We start from the raw sequence: 25,636 nt of genomic DNA, 5'->3' as shown, positions 1-25,636 counted from the left end.
GGCTAGATTTGTTTTTGCACCACTAGAAAAAAATTTATTCTTTTTCATCGTTACCTCTACTCACAGACTCCTGCTTTTGCCAATCATACAACATTAATTCCCGACATGGGGGTGAACGGAGTCCAAGGCTCGTTGATATGCTAATGCTAAATTTTCAGTTGTGTCCATCAGTAAGTAACTAGTAGGTGGTATCGGAAAGCAAGCGACCCTAGTGGAACAGAAACAGTTGAATATCCATTCGCATCATGTGGATCGTCAATTTCGTGAACTATCTAGCACTATAAATACCACAATTTCTGCTTCTGGATTCAGATAACCAAAACAAAAAGCAAATCACAAGCATTCCTGTAGAAACGAACAAAAATATTATAGGTAATTTTACAAGGCATGACATGGTCGAAGCTCGTGATTCAGATGATGGGGCTCCAGCTGTGAAGAGTTTTTCTGTCTAGGTTAGCCTTGTGACTTATGGCGCTCGCCTGCATCACACAAGATAAACAATATACTATAACACTTATTTCGAGCGTAATAAAGTAAATGAAACGTGTGTAATATTGCACCATTACAAGCAGTCCCAACCCCCAAACAAACCCCTCCGGAGGGAGGTGTTCAGAGATCAAACCCCCTGAAAACATGTTCAGAGATCAATATTGCACCATTACTAATCTTTCCTAAAGTAGATCCCAACAACCACGCAATGATTGGACCTAAATAGACCAAGCATTACCAAACTAAATTGCAGGTCATCGGCTTCATTTAAATTATGTCTGCCGCCGACTTCAGTGACTTGAAAAGAAACAATTAAAACGTAAATTTCTGTAAATTCTACATCAATACAAGGCAGTGTTAACTCTGATTATAATCCATATAACCCACTGCAACTAAGAAATTCAAGAAAATGAAACAAACCTGTGGAAAAGCAAAAGCCATGCCTCAATCCAAGATAGCATTATGCTCAGAAACTAGGGGGAGTAACTACTTTATGTATATAATGTCTTCATCAGGGTCATCACCCTCCCAATCTCCGTCATCCTCAGGTGCCTCCGATGGTTCCAATTGTTCGTCATCTTGAATTTCTGAATCTTTCTTTTCATTCTTTATCTTATCTAATATAGCAATCACCTGAAATGGTTCACCATTCACGTATTGTATTAGCATATATTGACACCCCCTTAAAAGCAATTTTACGAGCACACAAGTCCAGCCTAGATAACCAAATAAACAGAAAACCGAACCCAGTCGTTGGCAGTTGTCCAAATAGATTATCTTGCGTGACAAAACTTTTGCAATTCATGGATGCATAAGCAACCTAGAGGGAACTCAACCTTTTTTCTTCTGATTTTTAATTTGCTAATCACTCAAAGAAACCATACAAGTTGATTATTTATGAGACAACTAGTACAGTGCTGCATATTTTACTTTCCCTAGTTTTGACAAGAGTATTATTAATACTCTTTCACAGGTGCTCGTTTTACATGACACAATCCACATAACCTGCTAAGAGAAAAGTTCATGATAGGTTCAAACAGCACATATAACCATATAACCTGAAATTGATCCAGAAAATAGAATAATCCTAATCGACATAGATTAGTTCAGTTTACTATATCACAAACAACAATATAGACAAAAACATGGATGATGTAACATCAAACTAGTGTATTACTGACTTTCATTCATATTGTGTGGGACTTAAAATTCATTATGGTAAACAGATTGCATCATAAGGGATGACACGACCAGTTCGAATTTATCGATTATTGTGTGGGATCAATTGTCAGTTATGTGGATCAACCAGAAACACAAACTGGCCATAATCATTCTAAATGGGTTGGTCAATATTTGGCCTTAATCCATTATGCTCAACCAAAGTCTGGTAACTTCATATTCAGTTCAACTGGCATCCACAGATTATGTCACGAAATACTCCTGCTTCAATTCCAAAGCAGAATACCATGATTAACAAGCCTAGTCAACCTGTATGTGCAATCAGACTTGGCTATACTTTTGACCAACATATATAAGAACCTCAATTAATGCAAGAGGAGCCAATTGTGTTGCTTTCCTTGGTTATAGATATGTAGATAATCATATCCAATGAAAATAGTATAGTATTAATCTTACCCTGCTTCCTCTCTCTAGAGACTCATCTTCTATGAAGCGTATCTCAGGAGTTAACCGCAGCTTCATACGCCTTCCTAATTGACCTCGGACATATTTGGCTTTTGACTTTAGCCCAGCAAGGGCAACCTCTTTCCCTCTTTCATCGCCAAAAATAGAAACATAGACTTTAACCACCTGTAGTGAAATAAACAAACTATAGTTAACTAGAACTCCAAAACCATAGATTTTCGTCACATGATGAAGATTACCATCTTTGCTGAAGCATTGAAGATAGGTACTATTTGAAACGACCAAAAATATTGGTAAAGAAGGTTTCCTTAGTATCATTAAAATGGGAAATCAACAGGAACTGTTAACATGCTACAGAATTCTCCCTAAGAAGGAAAGGTCAAACAAGATAGCAAGTACTTGAACAATGAAGGTATACGACCAAAGTCGGGCATCCTTTTAAAGTATACAAAAGTTTTGAACCTTAGACGTATCAAACAACTTTCCCACCTCATAACTATTTTAGCCAAGGCCTAAAGAAAGATAAAATAGCAAAGCGGAAGTTTGTTATATATAATGTCACATATAAGTGTGATTACAATGTACATAAGCTACTACAGGAGCTTGCCAAGTCGATAATCGAGGGAATCACGTGGGAAAAAAGAGAACCAAGAAGTACTAAGGAAATAAAAGGATGTTACTAACTGAGGTCCACACAAGGGAGTTTATCTTGACAGTTTCAGGAGCTTGTAGCCTTGTGCTACAAATATTCCACATTTGAAAGAGAATAAGCTGGAACTTACGCAACAGTTAGAAACACAACCACTATAAGGTGAGAACTTTTTAATTGCACAATGTCAAAGAAATTGATAATACAACTTAGAACATAACTGAAAAATGATATAACATGGCATTAAAAGGTATTTGGAATGCGTTGGAGACAAACGGGCGCAAATCGGGGGGCTTGTAACTATCAAGAACAACATGAAAGTAACCACATTTCAGGAGCTTGGCAGCAATGTAAAGTTTGGAACATGTTCTTCCCTCCAATGCTATCTTCCTAACTTACCCTAATCAGTTCAACAGAAACGGGTACAAAACCCGGGGCTTGTAACTTTCCATATGAACATGAAAGCGAAAAATAAAAGCAATTCTATATAACGCAATATAGGGGCATCTATTGCCATTTCAAAGGAAGAACAAAAACAGCACGAAAACACTTAAGCACAAACTTAAAGCTACTAAAATTGTTTCCCGTTCCATAAAACACCATCACACAAATTAAAGGTATACAATTTCAATCTAAGACAGCCTTAAACAACCCGAATCGTCTCCGATGCCTCACCATTTTCCTAAAAGACCATCACAGCGATGAAAAGCTATACAATTTCAACCTAAGACGGCCAAATTTCAGAATCAAAACAACAAAGAAGTGTACATGTGCAAGTAACTATGTACCTGCAAGTCGGTGGAGACTTCAACATCGCTTATGGTGGTTAGCGAAGAGAGGTAACGGTCAGCACCCAAAGAAACCTCAGGAAGAATAGCGTACTGCAAGACCTTATCAGTTAAGAGCATGTCAGAAAGCTCCCTCCTTATCTGCTTAGCCACCATTGCCACTCTGCGCGGGTTCGCCATGCACCTGATGGTGTTGGGCCGCCAACGGAGCAGAACCGCATGATCTATTGGGGGAAAGGAGGCCGTTGATTTCTGGGTCCGAATTGGAAAGCTTGATGATGATGATGGGAGGTGGGAAAAGAAGGGGGTGAATGGTGGGTGGTGGAGGACCAAGTTTGGCATTGCTGATTGCTGTATTCTATCCCAGCTCGCTCTTCTCTTCTCCTCTTTGATTTTATTTTGTTGTTTGTGTCCTGAATTCTTACTTTCAAGAATTTGCTTTGAGTCGAGAGCGAGGGAATGCAAAAGTTGCAGGAGGCAAGAACAAGAGGAGGATATTGTTTTGTTTTTTTTTTTGTTTTTTTTTTTTTTCCTCTCAGACCATCTCCAATGATTGAGCTAAAAGTTAAATTTTTTAGCTCAGAAAATTTGCCGGACAAAATCTATTGTTTTAATGGTGAACATCGGAACTTGATGTTAACCATCTGAATTGTTATTTTTTTTACATTCGTGATAGGAGCATATTTATGCGATTTTATTAGCCTATTTCTTTGCATTTACTTAGTTTATATTTATTAGAATGTTTTAAGCTATTTTCATGTGTTTGTAGGTCTAAATGGCAAAAAAGGCAATTTGGAACATTTTAGAGCATTTTTGGGCTTGGAATAAATAGCACATGTGTGAGCAAGTTGGAAGGATGTTTTTGAAGATCAAAAAAGGCTAGGAGTATGCTTAACATCTAGAAGAATTAATTCAAGACATTGAAGATAAGGAATCAGCTAAAAGGAAGGAACATTATCCAAACTTTATCCAAATTAACCTTATCTTATCCTATCCTAATCTTATCCTACCTTAATTCCAGCTGCAAGGGGGAATCAATTTCACATTAAATCACCTAAATATCTCGTTCTAGAAGCCCTATCCCCTACCCTAGATTTGTGCCGCATATCTTATCCCTTGTCCTTCTAGAAACCTGTCACAATACCCCTTTCTAGAAGCCCTAGATTGGTGCCGCACCACCCTAACCTTTTCCCCCTACAACTTTGTCGCGCCCTATCCTTGTCCTCCAAGGATTGGTGTCGTGAACCCTAACCCTATATATACACATTTTATACCACACACAAGAGAGCTTTAGAGAGAAAATCAGAAAAATAACTCTGTGCCGCAGCTTTGCAAGGAAGGAAGGAGAGAAGGAGTTTTGTGTCGTGACCTGCCATCCAAGGCCATTGGATTGCTGGAGCGTTTCTGAGTTTATTCTATCCTTAGTTTTAGTTCAATGTTTGAATTAGATTGGTTTTGTTTAATTGCAAACATGTGGAACTAATTTCGTTTTAGTTAGAGGTGAATTCAAAGCCATAAACATATATGTGATATGAATTGATTTCCTCTAGTTATTGTTTCATAAAACATGAATGCGATTTACTTATCTGTTTGATTGATAACTTATTCTTGTATGTTGATTAAGGGTGCACACTTAGTTTGCATGCATGAATCTAATGCTAAAATATAAGGGAATTTCACCTAATAGTTATGAACTTATATTTATAAGTAGTGGAAATCACTAGTCATGATTGTGTTAAGTAAATCCATGGCAAGAGTATCATGCAGTTCATAGTTACGAATGTCTTGTCAATGCTTATGATTTTCATAGAACTTAATGATCTTTGATATGTATCTCTATCATGTTGTTCATATAGGGACCTTGATAAGAATAATTTGATTGCATCGCTGAGTCCAATTCAATGAAATTAGGAAAATCTGAGAGTTAATTTGTGCAATTCATAATTAATTTGGGGCATTGTTATTCACAGTTATAGGAATAATAACTGGAAATCGATTTGTATGCATATGTGTCATGTGTGGAGAATGACCCTCTAGCTAGCCTTGCTAGCCTTTCACCCTTTAATTCACCCAATTTCGTGCAACCTTTAGTTTGTTTCTGCAACCTACTTAGTTTTAGTTAAAATTCATCAAAACAACCCCCATTTAGTATTCTGAGTCTTTTTAGTTTAATTTTCGTCCAAACTTCTTTCTAGTTCCTGTTTTGAGTCAATTTTACTTAGTTTTGTGTTATTTGAGTCAGGTTAGTTTGTTTTGAGTTAGTTTAAGTTTAGTTTTCTGTTTTTTAGTCTGGTTTAGGGATTTAGAGTTTAATTTGTGTAGATTAGCATCCCTTCTAATCCCTGGCCTAGAACGATCCCTACTTTCACATACTACAACTATCAAAAAGAGGGTTCAATTTGTGTGTTAGTTTATATCACATCAATTCATTAAAAGATTATATTTTTTAAAAATAAAATTCGGTGAGAATAATAAAACATAATCGACAATCGACGGTTAAATATAAATAAGGGTTTATGATTATAGATTTCGAAGTTGAACCTTGAACAAAAGTTGCGAAGTTTGCCACTACGAGCGATTATATATATATATATATTTTTTTTTTTTTTTTTACATTTTTCACACTTCTACATTAATTATTATGAACTTTTATTAATTTTGCACCTAAACAAAAAAATTATTCATGAGGGTTTGAAGGGTTTTAAAAATCCAAAAGACAATGTAACCATTGTCTAAACGTAGAGAATCAATCACGAGCGTTTTTATATCCTTTCATATTTTTTAATTTATACATTCATTGACACATCCTGATCCGGAATGTCCACTAGGACCCCGAATCGAGCCGTGTTGGCCGACACTTAGAAGGTGACGAAACCATAAGTGCGATAATGTATAAAATGTGAATAAATTAAAATCTAAAAGTGGTTAAGTACACGAGTGCACAGTAAGCGGGTCTGGACCCATTTCACGCGTGATATAGAGCATAAGTATAGTAGTATAGTACAGTAAGGTAAGATAATTATTATACCATCATAAGAAGACATCTGTACTGAAAAGTGCCACGAATCCTCGTCGATACGGAACTCTGCTGCTAGAACCTGGAGGGGTACAAAAATAGAAAAATGTGAGTGAGTGAAACAAAACTTTTCAAACCAATTTCAATTACCAAAGGCAATGGCCCCTCACTGTAACACATGTATATTTCCCAGAAAATAGAACACATATCTATCTCAATCCCATACACAGTATAACAAAGTCCACATGAATATCATGCCATACATCTCAATAAACATATATATTTCATCAACATGTTAGCCGGAGTCACCTCACGTGGCATGTACAGCTCAATCAATATCTCATCAATCAATGCTAGCATATAAGTTGGAGTCATCTATAGTGACTTGTACGACTTATCCATATTTCATCACATATCTCATCAATCATTGCTGGCATATAAGTCGAAGTCACCTATAGTGACCTATACGACATAATTCATATCTCATCAATCATTGCTAGCATATAAGTCGGAGTCACCTATAGTGACCTGTACGACTTAATTCAGAGTTAATCTATACAGCCGAAGTCACCTAACATGACCTGTACGGCTGAATCCATATCTCAACAAATATACCTGCACACAAGTCGGAACCACCTAAAGTGGTCTGTACGACAGGCTGGGTGTAAATAAGTACGCTCAAGTGCTACGATCACGTGAAGGTTGTGCGATGAATCGCGGGTCACCTGCGAGTCGAAACCACCTAATGTGGTGTGTACGATAGGCTGGCACCAAACTTAGATCCAAGGTGAGTGTGCGATGCGGGAGGTGAACGATCATGTGAAGGCTGTGCCCTAGCCTGGGGCGGGAGCACTAACACCAGGGTGCAGGTTTATGAGCTCTAATATATCTCAACACAATCTTACTTACTACCATCACTATCATCAACATATACACACTTGAAGCTTACCTGGCATCCGCGGCGTCATTTAGCACTTCAAAACATTCATAATAATTAGGTTCATGTAATATACATATGAATATGCCATGATGCAATCTAAACTCAAACATTTCATAATATTCCCAAAATAAATAATATGGCGTAAAAATGTACAATCAATAATGCCCTACTCCCAAACTATTTTAACTTCAGAATTAATTATCAGTGAATAACCCAACTAAACGCTAGTTTAATTAATTATCATTACTAACCATTTTTCACTTCAATGTTACGATTCTTCACACATTAATTTATAACCCACATTTAATCACCAAAACATAAGGTTAAATCTTACATTTTCCATCAATCTTCTTTACATTGCTCAATTCCCCACACAAGGCTATTGTCTCAATTATTTAGTCTCATTTATTGTATGGCTGCATCTAACATCTCATTAGACTGCTTACGTACCCCTTAAATAGGGATCAAGCCATTTGTAGTTCACAATATCAACAATAACATAAGTAATCACTAGATGCATATTCTAAAACATAAAGCATATATACTTGTTTAGAAAACCAAAAACCCATTCACCTGGAGTCCACGCTATGATTCTCTAGCACGTACATCAAGGTGTCCCAAATGATTGGCGCCTATGACCATTTATCGAATCACATCTCAAAATTCTTATCAATAGAATACGTAATTCTTACAAAACACATCCTCAAGGGCATTCTAAAATAGTTTGAGACCCATTGACCACTTTGATCAACGGTATGGTCTACAACCCTATATAACTTGATCCGAAAGATCCGCATATCATATTTCCAAATCCACAACTTCCAAAGATCCACATTTTGCTTCTAGAATAACGTACTAAAATTTCATTACGATCCAACGGTCCGATCTCCGCCAATTGCCCAAAACCAAGTGGTGGTTAACATTTATTTTATAAAATTAAAAATCCAAATTGGGAGGATCCATCGGATTCCTGATCCGTAAGTTTGTATGGTCCTCAAATATTATGTACTATAATGTAACAAAGTTTGGTGACGATCCAACGGTCGGATCATCGATTTGTATGAATACCTATTAACTATCGTAAAACGATCAAACTACGTTATACAATCACCAAAACTGAACTCAAGACATCTAATTTAGTCTAACAATAACATCGGCGGCCCCCTGGCCATGCGCCGCCGCGGGTGGTGGTTAACCGCCTCGACTTGCTGGAAAATCCAACTATTTCCAAAAATTACCAAAATTTATAAGAATGAAGATCTTAATGAGTAAAGTAACTTTCATACCTGTGACCAAGGCCAATTAGGCCGGGAAGAGCTTCAATTTTTTTAAAACCCGTCGGAAACCCTATACTTGGGTGTGTTCGATTCGACCTCCAAACTTGCTTCGACGCCTCCACCACTGTTTGGGCTTTGTTCCTGGGTTCTAGGGAAGTGTTTTGGTAGTGGTAATTGAAGGAGATTGATTCACAATTAGTGAATCCGAAGCAATGTCTCACGGCACCCACCGCCGATTTTTAGAACAAGTTTCCACCAAATTCCTCCTAATCTTGGGTGAAAATGGAAGAAGGGGGCCCAAGGAATGATTTCCAGATGGAGAATGGGTGAATTTCGTCGGATTACTTGGTGGAAATTACCCGGAATTAGAACCGGGTCGAAACCGATTTTGGTCGTGGGCGTGGGTGTGGCTGACGGGAGAGGGAGATCCCCTCTCTTGATTGGTTGTCCACCTTTTCCTCTAATTGGTCATTTCCCCTTTTGTCTGATTGGCCCAATCCTTCTTCCCTAATTTTCTAATTGGCTACACCTCGCACATGGTGGAATTTAATTTTGCTTTAAATCTAAAGTTTAGTGAAACAATTTCTAATGTCCGTAATTATATCATTATAATCCAGACTTGCAAACGGATTTCGTCTATGCATTCCTAACTTCAAAATCTAATCAGAAACATTAATTGTGACTTCGAACGGTCAACGGAAGTCAAACATCCTCGCCTCAAAGGGTATTTTCGTAAAATCGCGTATTAAAATTATAAAATCATCATTTTTAAGGACGGGTTGTTAAATTCATTATTATGAATTTTTATTTTTTTGAACTCCCTAAAAACACTACTCATGAGGGTTTGTAGGGGTTTAAAAATTCAAACAACTATATAGCCATCCTCAAAGCGCAAAGGATGTGATCACGAACGTTTGCATATTTTTTCACATTTTTCACACTTGTAAATAAATTAATATGATTTTTTTAATGTGCTTTGGTATTTTTAAATTGCTTTGTATTTTTAATGTGCCTTGAAAATTTTTAATCTCACTTATGAGAGATTAAATACTATGGCCATTGTAGTAACTAGATAGGTTTTTAGTAGTTTAAAACTATCAAACTAACTTTTTTCTTTATGGTTACCTATGCGTAAACTCGTTAAGAGCTCATTATTAACGGGTGACTCGATTAGTTATCGTGTTGACCTGAAATCCACTATTTTCATGTCATTTTCGTATGATATTAATGGATCATGTAAAAAATTGTCTGGTCTAAAAAAACTAGAAAATTATAGTAAGAAATAGTCTGATCTAAAAAAGACTAGGAAATGGTAGAGGAAGATGAGGAGAAAAATTAGAAATGTCGAAGAGAGTTGGACCAGAAGAAGAAAGAAAATAGGGAAGTAGGAAAGAACAAATGAAGAAGAAAAATAGCAGAAAAAGAAAAGGAACTTATGCCATCTCCAAGGGAGATGGCTAAAGTCTAAAAACCAAAAGAATGGCATCATTTGCCTAAAAATTTATCCCCAACCGATGATTGGGCTATAATTCTATGTAGCCTATTGGACCATTATTTGGTTAAAAAGGTATCAGGCTGGCCAAATGTAGCCTCCCTCTAAAGTCTTAACCCATTTTTTGGGGTCCAACTCCTTAGTTAAATAAATGATTCAAATTTAACGACTTAATTTAAAAACATTCAACGGGGAGGTTAATTAAATTAAGCAATAAATTTAAAATATTAATTTAAAACTAATAAATTATTGAAGGAGCCATGTTTAGCTCATTCGATTGGAGATGATATATGAATATAGCACGACACTATTTATTTAAAAATGACTTTTTACAGGACTATAATTCTAAACAAAACTATATTAACCTTTCAGTTAGAGATGACCTTACACGTGCAACAAGAAGTCCAGCGAATTACGCGTGGCAGACAAGCATAGGAGTTTAAGGGGGCGTGTGTTTACCCTTCTTAGCCTTCATTGGATTGGATTAGATTGTAGTCTTATGTTTGGTGGCTTGCGGGACTAACATTAATGGCACTAGGTGGGACTCGCTTTCATAAACGGCTTCACTAGCCGGTCTTAGTAAGAGACCCCAACACCCACAGGTTTAGCTAAGACCTTCCATCATCCTCTCTTGCCTTCGTCCACTCTTGCTAGATCCTTTATCGCCTTCGTCTGCTTCACTGCCCTGGGTTCATCGACCTTGATTTTCTACGGCTTGGGCTTCAATGAAAGCTGGAACTTGGAAGATAGAAAATTTTTTACGGCTGGGTTCATCCATCTCAGTCTCCAATTTTTTACGGCATAGACCTTGACCTCGATTTCGACGACTGGTTCATCCATCTTTGTCTTCAATTTTTGACAGCATCGATCTTGACCTCGATTTTCGAATGTTGGGTTCATCCATCTCGTCTTCCTCCACCCACCCCTTGTCGTCTGTAACTCTAATCCCTACCTACGCCCATACCCAGCCCTACTCACCCATGACGTCTACAACTTCAATCCCTACCCATGGAAGAACAAGTGAAGTTGGATGGGAAAAGAGGCAAAGGGAAGAGAGAGAGGGATTTGAAAAGAAAAACTAAGGGAAGAGAGAGAATGAGCTGAACAGGAAAACTCACCATGGCTCCCATTGAATTGGCGATGCTAAGCTTGAGAGGGAGGGGTTGGGGTTTTTTGGTGGAAGGAAAGTCTCCATTTTTTGTGATTTTAATTCGAGTAGTCTGTGCAACAAGGGGAGAAAAGGAGCAAAGAAAATTTAGGAAGAACATTACCTGAGAAAAGTGACCCAGAAAAAGTGAGTGGTGCTCTGTTTGTGATTGCTTGGCTTGCTGAGGACTGAGACGACGAGGGAGGAAACTGAGAAAGTAACAAGAGCGAGTCGCAAAGGGAGAGAGACAGCAGGGGAAAACAAAAAGAGAGGTCAGCTAGAAAGAATGATTCTAGAAAATAAGAAAAAGATAAATTAATAATAGAATATTAATAAATATATATTAAGTAAATAATAAAATATTATAGATATAGATTAAATAATATAATATTAGAATCCTACTTCTTAGTCCGACAATGCACCAAACGCTTCACTAAATCAGTCCAGTTTAGTCTTGTCTAAGCCAGTCCAGTTTAGTCTCTAAAGTTAGTCCAGTCCGAGATAGTCCGGTGCAACAAACGCCTCCTAAGGAATGTAAAAGATTATATTTTGGGCTGAAGGGTATGGATTAGGACAGTTGGATAACTGGGGTGGTCTAGATGAGCTATTGTAGGTATGTGTTGGCTGTAGGTTAAAAAATCTCGGATGGGCCGAAGCCTACGTCAGCCGGGCCTGGACTCGTGTCGGTGATGCACTTTCCGGTTCACTTGCAACATAAAACACGTTGAGGTTTTATTTGTGTCGGAAAAGACATATATGATACAGGTACATTGTTATTGTAAAATTTAGTGCTAATCAACTACAATTTGTGCAAATTTCTCTTTCCATATCATTGTGTCAAACGAGGCGCTACAGTAGCAATGTACCTGTATATGATAACTCTCCACATAAATAACTTTTAATATGTTTTTTTAGGCTGAGACGAAAGTTTGAGGTTTGAATAGCAATTTCCATTGTAATTTTAATTTTTTTAATTTTTATTACATAATGATGGAAGTTGGACTTTCATAAACATCCTTTGACTCCATAGTAGCCCAGCTAATCACCCCGCAAATTGGTCCCATCCCATCATATATTCCCTAAATCTTCAGTGATTTACTATTTTAATCAATATTACTGTGTTAAAAAGATACTGGTCGACAAGAGATCATGGGGTTAGGAAAAAACAAAAAGCGCTACAAAAAAAAATATATATTTGTCCATTTTATGCTTTATTAATATATTTGTAGACTTAAGCACTAAGCCACACCAGTAAAATTAAGCATTTCCAAAGTTTCTAGTGACTAAAGTTCAAGCACTCATTTAGTGTTACTTAGAGCCACATAATGTCTCAATCTGTTGTTTATTAGGTGTGAGGCATCAAATCATTTTTTCATTTTGTTTTTTTAGTTTTTCTTTGCTTTTCAATAGTCACATAGTATTACGGTTTAGTGGTAATCATTTTCCCTTAAAAGTGTCTTCACTTATAAATGAGAGGTCATAAGTTTGAATTTCGTGGATAGCAAGTTCAATACCAAGTTATTTCCTTCCACTTTGGTGTAAAAATATTGTATTTTAAAACACAACAATATTGTCTTCTATGAAATTTGAATCTGAACTTCCTTTAACAAAATAAAGATGAATAAATCATTAGGTAAAATTATCGTTAGCCTGAATTTTTCAATTCTTTTGTACTAGGTGATATTAATCTAAATTACGCTAATCGACGAGAAAGAAAATATAAATTTAAGTGCAAAGAGCGGGTATACGAGAAAGAACATATGAATATTGTAAAAATGAATGTGTGGTGAAATGAATATTAGCTATAACTTAATTCCTACTTATGCTATACTTAAGTATGTGCACATAAAATTTTGATGCCGTGTGGTCCATTTAACTGCAAACACAAACAGTTAACTTTCTAATCGAATCATTATCAAATATAATAAGCCAAAAAACAAAAAGTTAAGATGCCATGCTCCTCCAAATAAGTTGCCAAAACTAACTTGAATAATTTAACTTATGATCAATTAATTAATCGGTATGTTATCATATTATTTTGTCGTTTTATTTCATGAGGCTTACTGGATGCACATGGTATTTCCCAGCATAAAATCGTATGCACATTTATCAAGAAGGATTTTATTTTTCACTTGAAAATGATTAGAATGCACTTCATTAATGATATCATAAACGTTTTCTATTACCTCGACAGTGAGAATATATAATCGGATATATGATTACAAAAACATGGGTAGGAGGATACAAAACAAACAAATTGTCAAGCTTACAAATTGCAGTCGGTTATTACAAAATACAAACCATTGTGATTGACAACAGAATGCACTTTCATTTTTTGTTATTGTTATTTAACTTGTGACAAACACTTGTTCATTAAATTTGAACTTAAAACTTTACCGTAAACATAAGACGGATGCAGAACATGCTATATCTTGTAAATATATAGTTGGATTAACTGCATTTTACTTCACAAAGTTTAGAAGTCATTTGAAGCACATATTTGAAAAACACATTGACCGTCAATTTTGCAAATAACCCACAACTTTTATGTTGAAAAATACAGATAAATGGGAAAACCTCATAACAATTGGTTGGTTGTGGTCTTTCATAAGTGTATTGCACAACATGGTCATAGGACAAGGTTCTAAAAAGTGTTAGGTGCTAGTCAGGCGGCCGGCAAGAGTTTAGCGTCTAGGCAATTTTTTTTTAATTTTAATTAAATTTATTATATAACGTATAAATAGATGTCCTTTTATACTTATAAAAGTACGTACATAATTTGTTGGAACCCAATTCGTGCACGTCGTGGATGATGAGGGCACAAATCCAAGTAACCTGTAAAATAGTAAGCAACCATGAGCAAGCCTTCAATCATCGGGGGTGTCAACCAAAGGCTTTCAGACGGTCAAATTAGTAAGGAAGTATAAGACTCAAGCGGCAAGAGAATTAGAGTGCGATGATTGTGCTACTAGAGACGAACCCTAGATTGGTGTATATATACCAGTCAGGAAAGCGACCTTTCTAGGATAGAATCCTTGTGCTAAGCGGGGAGAATCCTGTAGGATATTTAGTAGTAGATATTGCATCATCTTTAGTAGTGTGATTACTTGCGGTGCACGCCAATTCCTAGATTGTAGGAACTTCAAGACATATAGAGGATGATGGTCATTCTCACCGAAGTCACTCAGACTTCCTCCACTACTTCGGAACAGGATGAAGGATGCACTACTGCTCTGATAATCCAGCTCCACTCGAAGATGTTAAGTCCATGACTGGACTTCTAATGTAACTGCATTCCAATCCGCCTTACTCCTGCCCTAGAAAATCATGGTCCCACATAATTGTATGAGGATGCATAAATTGCAAAATAGAATGACGTATAGATTATAAAGTACTAGAACATATTGAAAACATAGGGAACAAGCATATAATGAGTGTTTGTCTAAATATTCAGCAAGTCTCATACAATTTATTGAAAAAATAAAATGCAAAATGAAAGTTATCTAATTTATGTCTAAGTGAGAATAGCGACCTAAGGGGTTCTAGGCAGGCTAGGTGGGAACCTAGGCAGGTTTAGGTATTTTTTCTTATTTTTCAAACGCTTAGAGTTTCATTAATGTGGTGGCCAACTACCTAGCGCCGGCTAGCGCTAGGCGAGAGTTTTTAGAACAGTGCTTAGGGGTCGTGATCATTCATTTTGGTTGGATGCCCATGACTCAGGGTTTGTATTTACGATAATTATTGTAATTCATAAGTATGTGAGTTTCTTTTTCCTTAATCAGGAATTCTCACGCGTGGTTTATCTATTTAAGGTTTTTTTAAACTATTTTCCAAATTACATGACTATTTCATGTAAGGTCCTCGAATGTTAATTAATGAATTATTATTACTCAAGGCTTAATCGTAGCAATGGTTTTTGAATTTTATCCCTATTTAATTTTAGTTTTTGAACTTACATATTAGTTTTTTAGTCATCAAATTTGACAAAATGTTGCACCATTAGTCATTTTCACTAGTTCTGTCTGTTTTTCCATTTAATCTAGAGCTATGTCAGGAACTTTAACTTTAAAAAAAAAACAATGAGGAAATTATAGCAGTGGTCTTTCACTTTAACCCAATTGGAGTAATGATCCCTCAACTAAAAATACATGATCAATGGTCCCATAACTCCTCAAAATGTGCATTTATGATCATTTTCATAAACTCTGTTAGAACTTCTGTCAAAACGAGTCGTGTTGGAAGAATCATTGATAATTGAGTTAAAGTTAAGGGACCCTTGCTCTAATTGAGTTAAAGTTGAGGGACCATTTCTACCATTTTTTTCATTTAGTTTCCATATTTGTCCCTTAATTCTAACCTTATGTGCGTGGCACGTGACTTATTTTGACAGAAGTTTTAACAGAGTTGACGAAAATGATCATAGCTATACATTTTGATAATGAGTTAAAGGACCAATGGTCATGGATTTTTAGTTGAGGGATCATATTATTGCTCTAATTAGATTAAAGTTGAGGGACCATTGCTACAATTTTCTCAAAAACAATAGAAGAAGCTAAAAACAAATAAAAGCTTATAAATTAATAACTAAAACTTAAAACAAAATAAATTTGAACTACAAAAACAAAATGAAGGATGAAAATGGTTGGACTTTAGTAACTTTTAATACTATGTGATGCAATTTCAAAGTCAATAGGAGATTGAATTGTGGTTGGATAACTAACTAATCACATATTTCACTACCGAAATGAAAATTTCTATGCATTCAATTTTCTCTCACGGAAAAATAATTTGATATTTTTATATTTCTTTTTCTTTGTTATTTTCTTATTTTCGCATTTTTAAAATTTTAAAAACGTGGGATGAAGTTTCTAATATATTCCTATATTTAACAGAAAAATAAATGATGTTAATGAAAATGACCAATATTAGTACAACACATGGTAAAGTTTAAAAACTATTGCTACAAAAGCTTTACTCAAAAAAGCCATCTTGATTCAGTAATTATCTATATAGGAAATTCGTAAGGATTCCCACGAAATAATATTCAATTAAATTTAACTTAGTTGTTTTATACTTCTTTATTCCTATCAGCACTTGAAATTATCTAACCATGAATAATTTAAATGTATTGATAGAATTCTATTTATTAAATTATTGAAAAAAGTTAGGATTCTGCCATAAAACTATTTGGAAATATAGGAAATAGTCCAACTTACTTATAAGCTCATGCAATGTCCATCATCTCATAAATATGTGATTCATTATCAACACGTCTCGTTATATGTGACGAATTTTCAAGCCTAACATGTGAACAACATAACGGAGTGGTGTGGAGCATGTGTGACCCTTTTTTTTCACACGCGGGACAACCTGCTCTTGTACCATGACGGAAGTTGGGGTTCCACCATCAAACCAATAGGCAATATGGGAAGTATCTCAGCTTACTTATAAGCACATGTAAGGTCCATCCCCCTATCAATTTGGAATCATTCTTAACAATTATATAAACCATATACGTACATTTATGAAGCATTCGATTTTCAATTTAAATGAAAGCGAATAGAATTGTATCAAACATAAAATATCACTCTCTTTGGTCCAATTTTAATTGGAATTGTTCACAGACAGCTTCATGTTACTTGAATCTATACCCAATAAAATATTGTATTTAACTTTACTAAACACATTGAATCTATACCCAATAAAATATTGTATTTTTCTATGGGTTAGCCTACGGTACCGTTTAAGAGAGAAAAATGATTGGTAGTGTAATGCAATCAAGTCGGCATATAATAACTTATCTTGACAGTGTAATAAGGTGTCACAAGGTACATACCAACCTTGTTACAGTAATAACAACATCATTATTTGTTATTAACTGTAACTTTATCATTATTATTATATAACCTTAATTAGAGTGTAATACGACTATAGTGTAACTGTAAATGTTAATGACTATAGTGTAATTGTAAATGTTAAGGACTATAGTGTAACCGTACCTTTCTTATAATTCAGTTGTTGAATATATATAATGTTGTAACACTATTAGACATGAAGGTAAGTAACTGGCAATGATGTGTAATTATTTCATGACATCCCTAATAATAGCCTACCTGTATAATGTAATAAGGTGACCATTATAACGTTGAGTGTAATGTAATCAAGTTCAAGTATAATAACCAACATTGATAGGGTAATGGGTCATTCACAACATAAAAACCAACCTTACCACAGTGATAACAACGTCGTTATGTATTATTAACTACAGCTTGATTATTATAATTATATAACCATAAAATGTAAATTTTAATATTTACGTTGAATGTTAATGTCATGTTATTCTATTGTTATACATGAAATTAGGGTACCCAACAAAGTAATTAATACCATAGAGTATAATTTGATATTTCATGACATTTACTAATAATAACACACGTCTATGTTGAAAATGATGTACCGCCGTACTCGGGTAGGCAAGTGTCCCCCAATCAAGCGTATCCATTGTTTGTTTGTTGTCAGGCGCCAATCAAGCATTTATCTAATCTCAAATTGAATGGGGGCATGGCGCATCCATCAAGAAACAACATCGGTCCACCAAACCCATGTTATCATCTCAACATTCCTCTCTACCCATCACATGGCCTCGCCAACAACTCAAAACAACTAGCACGATCTCGTAAATATCTCCAAACCCAGGGGCATTTCACTTCTTCATGTCCCATATAATCCTCCCACCAGCAAATTCCCAAAACCGCTCCCCGGAACACTCTTTCTTAACTACTCCCACTTTCCCACTCTTTTCCACGCTTTCCGGGAAAATGTCGCCGGCGGTCAGCAAATGCAACAAACTCCGACGCATTGTCAGAATCCGTCAAATGCTACAGCGCTGGCACAAGAAGGCGCGCCTCACGGCCGCACCTGCGCCGTCCGACGTCCCCTCGGGACACGTGGCGATCTGCGTAGGCAGCAGCTGCAAGCGGTTTGTCGTGCGCGCGACGTACCTGAACCACCCCATCTTCCAGAAGCTTCTAGTACAGGCCGAAGAGGAGTACGGCTTCGCCAACCAAGGCCCCTTGGCCATCCCGTGCGACGAGTCGTTTTTCGAAGAGGTTCTTCGGGTCCTGGCCCGGTCTGAGTCTGGTAACTCCGGCCAGTTCTTGAGCATCGAGGATCTCCAGAGACGCTGCCACGTTGATGCTCTGAATCAGCTCGAGTATTTGAGCGAATCTCGGCCGTTGCTTCGAGGGTTGGCTGATAAATCTGTATGTTGATTTGCTTTTGGTCGAATGATCGAATCTGTATGTTAATAGGTGTGGGGCGCTTTTGAGTGGAGCGAGTCGAGTTGAGACGACTCAGCTGAGTTTCCGAGTTACTGACTACTAGTGACTACCACTATAAGTTAGCTAATTATTATTTTAATTATTTTTGGTAAAGACCAAAATTAGGAGTAATTATTTGTGTAATATTGTAGAATTTCAGGATATAAATATTCAACAAAATGTTTGATATCTAATCTATAACAATTGTAATTCAAAGGTATCTTATTTTCCATTTTTTTTTCTTATTAGTTGTTTCTAATTTATATGCTCTTTAACATACTTTTATGCTGTAAAGATGTAGTTAATTTTCTGGGTTCATTCATGTAATCCTTAACTTTACCTAGTGTTACTCTAGTTTTAATATTTATATTTTATTTTGTTACTTAGCACTTCGATTAGTAGCATTTCTCTTTATTTTTTAAGTAAAAGATTTTAGGTTCAAATGTCATAAATAAATGGCGAGTTCAAAACTATTTTATTTTCTCACATTAAGTGTAAATATATAGTTGTATAAAAAATTATACTAATTTAAAAAACAATTGCCTTTGATGGCTCAAGTGCTAATTAGTTAACGAACTAATGGTGCTAATCCACTTTGTAGGCTTACAATTTTTTTTGCTTTTTATCCGATAAATTTGTTATATTAGATGTTAGATTAGAGAGTCAACGGAATTCGAACTCACACTATAATCTAAGAACAACACTCTTCTCTACCATTGTGGTAAATGATCACTTCCTTTGTAGGCTTACAATTGAATATCAGGAGTCGCTCGTTTTTTATGTTATTCATTAATAGATCATCTTTACAAAAATTCACTAAAATTATAATTCTTTTAGAAATTGTTATTGGCACTCCAAACTTTTTATAATTAAAATGAAAAATATACTTGTAAAGAGTGTAGAATGAGATTTGTGAAATGCAGATAATAGTTCCCATTCTTTTAACTATTTGATTATTGGTACATATTCGTTTTTTTAACACAATTTTTGATACATGTTTTTTTAGGAACTACTTCATAATGTATTCCAACGATCGAAATCGTCTATGTTTTAGGTATTCTCTTAAAGATCATGTCTATTAAAAATCACCCCAAATTTGAATTCATATAACCGTTGGATTAAGGAATTAGAATTTTTTTGTAGAAACATATTCGTCTATTTTCTTCACTACAAATGAATGTTCTAACGGTTTTGGATTTATCTAATTTTTTTGTAAAAATGATCTATGAATGACGTTTTAAAAGATAAACGATTCAGATTGTTGAAATATAGTACGTGAGCCCAAAAAATTTGTGCCAATATTTATGTAAAAAAATAGTGTTACTGATCTGCCCCTTTAATTATTGTTTCATACATTGCATTAAAAGCAATTTGCAATCTCAGTGTTCAAATCTAGCCGTTCGTTAGGTACTCATTGCTCAATTGCGTCATGGAAAAATTGGAATGAGGATCATTTTTTGATTTTTTTTGTGAGAATTTTAGGAATTTATACATCGTTATGATCATCGTACATCATGTAATCAGTTTTCATTAAATATTATTTGTATTCAATTTTAAATAAAATAATTTAAAAATAATTTATAATCGTATGATGTACAATAAACGAACACAATTTATAAATATTTAAAAACCTCACAAAAAAAGGATCCTCATTCGAAAAATTGTCCTACATTCGTATGCTGTTTGTTTATATTGATCGACGGTATACTTTTATTTATCATGGCCGGCAATTCCAGCCCATGGCAGCTCCCTCTGTGTATATCATGGCTCTATTTGTCATGATGGTCATCACAAGCCTGCCTTTCAAATTCATTATCTTTTTATTAAATCCGTAAGAGTAATTATAAAAGGCAGATATGGTCAAAAAATGGGTTAGATGAGGGACCACAATATGTACGATTTTGATGCACTTTAATCATATATGAAGGACCTTATCAAATAAAGATGTTATATATTTTTTTTAACTATTTGGTCCAATCTAATTATATGTCTCACACGTCACGTCAATATATATTTTTTAGTTTTATATAAATAATATCAAGATAGGAGATTTAAACACAGAATTGAGTGCACTGCTGAAAAATTTTAGGTCTTGTTTGGTAGTTAGAATTGTACTAATTAATTCAGTCGGATAATACTGACTAAATTAATCAGACGTTTAGTATTATATCGGACTAATAACTGTATTCTTTATCTAAAAACCCAAATACATTTCAAATCCTAATCTTGAAAATAAAAAGCAAATAAAAAAGCCCCAAATAAGAGCAAAATCTAATTTAAAATAAAAAAAATTGCCCAGATAAATTTTTCCTAATTATCATCAATTCTCAACCAAGAGAAGCCTATTTAACAAACCCAGACCAAATCACGGTAGCAAAATGATAAACCCAAATCCCACTTAAATTCAAATAGCCAAATTACTAGATCTCCTAAATAGTGGCGGGTCCAGGAAATAATATTAGGGGGTCAGTAAGAGTAGCGCGTGAAGTGTGCAAATTTTTTTATACCAGAAATAGCATGCATATCGCCGTTTCATCAAGTCTTAGTAGGCCTAAAGTCATTTGAAAAGGCATATCGCACACCTGTTACTGAATGCAAGGGGTAGCACCTAAGGTATCCATAGACATTCACCAAGTCTTGGTAGGCCTGAAGTCAGTAGGGGTTAGAGGGTATGTATGAAGCTAACTTTAATCTTTAAAAGGGCAGCACCTAAGGTATCCATAGACATTCACCGAAGTTTGGAGGGTCAGCACCTAAGGTATCCATAGACGTTCACCGAAGTTCCGGGGGGGGGGGGTTGCCCTTCAATGCATCCACCATTGCTCCCAAATATCACAACTAATTATTAAAATTAGAAACCCACTGCAGTATTGAAAAAAACCCAATTCAAATTCGATTGTTTTGAAGCAAGAATGAAACTTTCTTTGTGCAGTGGTTGGTGCGAGTAAGATGGCCGGTGAAAGAATTTGTGGGCATCTCCAACTACCAGATGGAGAGTAGGCGACAAGGAAGGCCACGAGGAGAGGATGACGAGGACGAGAACGAGGAGAGCAGAGTCAGTGAGAGAAAGCGACGTCAAGAGAAGGTGACAGGAAGAACGACGACGGGGAGGGCAACGATGGTGAGAGAAGGCGCGAGGAGGACGATGGCGCCGAGAAAAAGCGAGAAAGAGAGTGTCGAGTTTGCGAGACTGCAAGAGCAAAACCAACTAATAATCGAGAAATTATCGTTTATAGCCAAAATTTATGTTTATAGCCAAAATTTATATCTTAGATTTAAAATTGTCAGCTTTTATATAAATTATCATTTATAGCCAAAACCTCACATCAAAATACCAAATTACCCTCAAAATAGAAAACAAACGCCAAAGAGATTCTCTTTGTGTTCTTTTTTCATTTTAGGGTTTAATTATTTTCAGATCTCAATTTGAATTTGAAAAGATAGAGAGGAGCATGATGAAATTAAACATTTAATAAAGAGGTATTTATTCTAATGGAAACTAAGTCAATCAAATTATCAAATTCATTTCTTAATTTACAAGCCTACAACGAAGATCATGATAAAAATTTCGCATAACTACAAATTTTGAATATTCTTGTGTGATAATTAATTGATATTTCATAGAAAATTTTGTTAGAATTATAACTTCTTGATATTTTTTAAAGAGCATTCAGCAGGTAATTATTTTTTATGAATCTGTAAAAGGCAAAAAGAAAAAGAGGGAGGCGGAGGAAGGTCTTTGCAGCAAATCACTCTAGACAAGTGCATTGGAAGATGAGAATATTTTAGATCGCTTTTATGGTGATTGGCTTCTTCCGTGAGGAGAATCATATATATATATGACGATTCAAATCCAAAGTCTAAGAAAATTGATGCTGCTGCTTTTGGATCCCAATATGGCAGCAATGATACTGGGGAACAAGGATGCTTGATTAGGTTTTGTGTCACATCCCGGACTGGGCCCCCGCCACATCCCGGGCCTGACTCCATCGTAGCACAATATTGTCCGTTTTGGGCCCCGACTACGCCCTAACGGTTTTGTTTCTAGAAACTCACACAAGAACTTCCCAGTGGGTCACCCATCATGGGAGTGCTCTCGTGCGCTACTTGCTTAACTTTGAAGTTCCAATGGAACTCGAAGCCAATGAGCTCCCAAAAGGCCTCGTGCTAGGTAAAGATGAGAATATACATATAAGGATCACTCCTCTGGGCAATGTGGGATGTCACAATCCACCCCCCTTAGGGGCCCGACGTCCTCGTCGGCACACACGCGACCAAGGTTAGGCTCTGATACCAAATTGTCACATCTTGGCCCGAGCCCCCACCACATCTCGGGCCTGACTCCATCGTAGCACGATATTGTCCGCTTTGGGCCCTGACTACTCCCTCACAGTTTTGTTTCTAGGAACTCACACGAGAACTTCCCAGTGGGTCACCCATCATGGGAGTACTCTCGCGCGCTACTCGCTTAACTTCAGAGTTCCAACGGAACCCGAAGCCAATGAGCTCCCAAAAGGCCTCGTGCTAGGTAAAGATGGGAATATACATATAAGGATCACTCCCTTGGGTGATGTGGGCCCGGGCGGGACCACTTTCCCGGCCCGACTCCACCATAGCACGATATTGTCCTCTTTGGGCCCCAACCACGCCCTCACGGTTTTGTTTTTGGGAACTCACACGAGAACTTCCCGATGGGTCACCCATTCTGGGAATGCTCTTGCGCGCTACTTGCTTAACTTCGGAGTTCCTACAGAACCCAAAACTAGTGAGCTTCCAAAAGGCCTCGTGCTAGGTAGAGATGGGAATATACATATAAGGATCACTCCCCTGAGCGATGTGGGATGTCACATTTTGGTTTTAGGTGTAATTAAGTTTTAATTTTGAGGGTAGTTGGTTCTATTCAAGTGAATTTTTAGCTATATTTGAATTGTTTTACAAAAATTGATATTAATGAATTTGTGTGCTAAATTTTGACTATTAATGATAAATACCCCTAATACTCCAAGCCTTTTGGTTGGTTTTAATAAGCAGGTGTATACCGTGTTAAATAAGCAGACCGGATAAATTAATCCGTCGCTTATTTAATACGAGTGAACACCAAACGACCGAGTCCGTATAATTAATCTTATCCGATCCTTTACACGGTTTGTCAAACAAGGCCTTAGTCCATATTATTAGAAGGCAACATTATTTTTATACAACTATATATATACATTAATGAGCATCAGGTAGTATCAAATTCACCATTCATGAAAGTCATACAATTTATTCATAAACGAAGAGCAATATTACTAAAGCATAGGACTAATGTTAGAAAACAACATTTTGTAGAACATGATGTCCAAAATGTCACACAAATTTAAAATAATAAGAAGATAATGAGGTATTTGATTTGTTTTCCTCTTTATTAGGGGTGGTTTGAAAGTACTTTTAAAATTATTATAAGTGCTTTTAGAGAAAATATTTTTGGATTCCAAATGCACTTGAAGTGCTTTTTGCAATAAGCATTAGTTGTGTGCTTCTTTCAGGAAGCACTTTAAATGCTTTTCTAAGATTCACTTGTATTTTAACTAAGAATTTGTTGCAAAAATGTTTTCATAAAAATTTTTTTAGTTATTTTAAAATTATTTCTAAATAAGCTCTTATTCTATTATGGAGATTAGACTATGTATTTTACCTAAAAAGAGTGGTGGTTTTTAGGAAAAGTCAAAAAAAAAAAATCGGACCAAAAGAAAGTGAAAAAATAAGGCAGGAAAAACGGAAATGATAGACAAGGTCCACCAACATGTGGAAAAAAGGGTGTAAAGTGGAAAAGTGCTAGCACTTTGTCTAAGTGCTCTTACCAATATATAATTCCCAGAAAGGTCATCATCAAGTGCTCTTACCAATATCTAATCTTCTAAGGATTGACAACATAGTATTCCTCAATTTTGTGAGAATCAAGTACAACTAGAGTCTTGTAAGAAGACTTTTAATATCATAGCGAATCTTTAAGCCAAACTAAAGATAACATGAAAATTTCAATCTATTCACCACTGTCATGATTCATGATCTAGGCATGTTGTGATAACGATTGTTTTGATCAACTTGATCTAGTTAGTGTACAATTTGGAAGGGACATCTCTTTATCTTCTCACTACTTGTGTAAGAAGATGCGAAAAAGTTGGCAGGGAGACCAAACGTGAGATGCCTTACATAAATGAAGGACCATAAGTGAAACTCGGGACAAATTGAAAAACTCGCTCTTCATATGAAAAGATAGTGCACAACATGTGGGTAGAGATACAGAGACATAGGATCTCCTTGACGCAAACCCCACTGGTTCCATTGCAAAGCACATCATAGCATGTTCTCACACACCGTATAATGAGTGACACCTACCATTCAGCTAAAAAGAGTTGGAAAAAAAATTCCGTAACAACAGCACATCAATACGATCGCAAGATTTAATGCTATCCAGCTTCAAATTTCAAAAACTTTTGATAATTTGGAATGCCAATCAGTCAAATTTTAGTTGTCGCATTGATCAACCGTTTCTCAGATTGACGAATGTACCACCACAATATGAACGGCTGATGTAAGGTTCACCTTGTAACTCAGTCTTTCAACTGACCTTTCCGAAGCTACGTCAAGGTGTGCTCTTTTGTAGTTAAAACCTTCATCAAATCCAAGCTTATTATTATTATTTGTTGTTTACAAACTGTGATATGATCATTCTCGTACTGTATCTTACTATATCTACTCCTCATAAATATTTGCATGGTGTCCCTTTTTATTTGGACTATCTGGATCATGAAAAGTTTTACGTGTATGTTCATATGCACTCTTATGTTTACTTTGGATCAAAAATAGGTGCCAGCCTATCCCTAGATTAT

At 35.9% G+C, this 25,636-nt stretch overlaps 2 protein-coding genes across 2 annotated transcripts; one reads left to right on the top strand and one right to left on the bottom strand.

Moving 5' to 3' along the window:
- Window positions 1-212: 212 nt before the first annotated feature.
- LOC103967959 (probable ribosome-binding factor A, chloroplastic) lies at window positions 213-4,070 on the bottom strand. Its single transcript, XM_048591450.1, has 4 exons — window positions 3,571-4,070; window positions 2,125-2,298; window positions 910-1,122; window positions 213-479 (listed from the first exon to the last, which is right to left on the bottom strand). Exons 1-3 carry the CDS (start codon window positions 3,910-3,912, stop codon window positions 976-978), a joined length of 663 nt encoding a protein of 220 aa, XP_048447407.1. The 5' UTR covers window positions 3,913-4,070; the 3' UTR covers window positions 213-479; window positions 910-975.
- A 14,190-nt stretch (window positions 4,071-18,260) lies between these two features.
- On the top strand, window positions 18,261-18,981 carry LOC103967960 (indole-3-acetic acid-induced protein ARG7-like). Its single transcript, XM_009381293.3, has one exon. It carries the CDS (start codon window positions 18,261-18,263, stop codon window positions 18,711-18,713), a length of 453 nt encoding a protein of 150 aa, XP_009379568.2. The 3' UTR covers window positions 18,714-18,981.
- Window positions 18,982-25,636: the final 6,655 nt, after the last annotated feature.

The sequence above is a fragment of a genome, unplaced genomic scaffold, assembly GCF_019419815.1.
Source record: "Pyrus x bretschneideri cultivar Hongxiangsu unplaced genomic scaffold, Pyrus_bretschneideri_v1 Contig330, whole genome shotgun sequence".
Classification (NCBI taxonomy): Eukaryota; Viridiplantae; Streptophyta; class Magnoliopsida; order Rosales; family Rosaceae; genus Pyrus; species Pyrus x bretschneideri.
The sequence above is the reverse complement of the archived record's forward strand: the minus strand, read 5'-3'. Positions and strand labels throughout refer to the sequence as shown.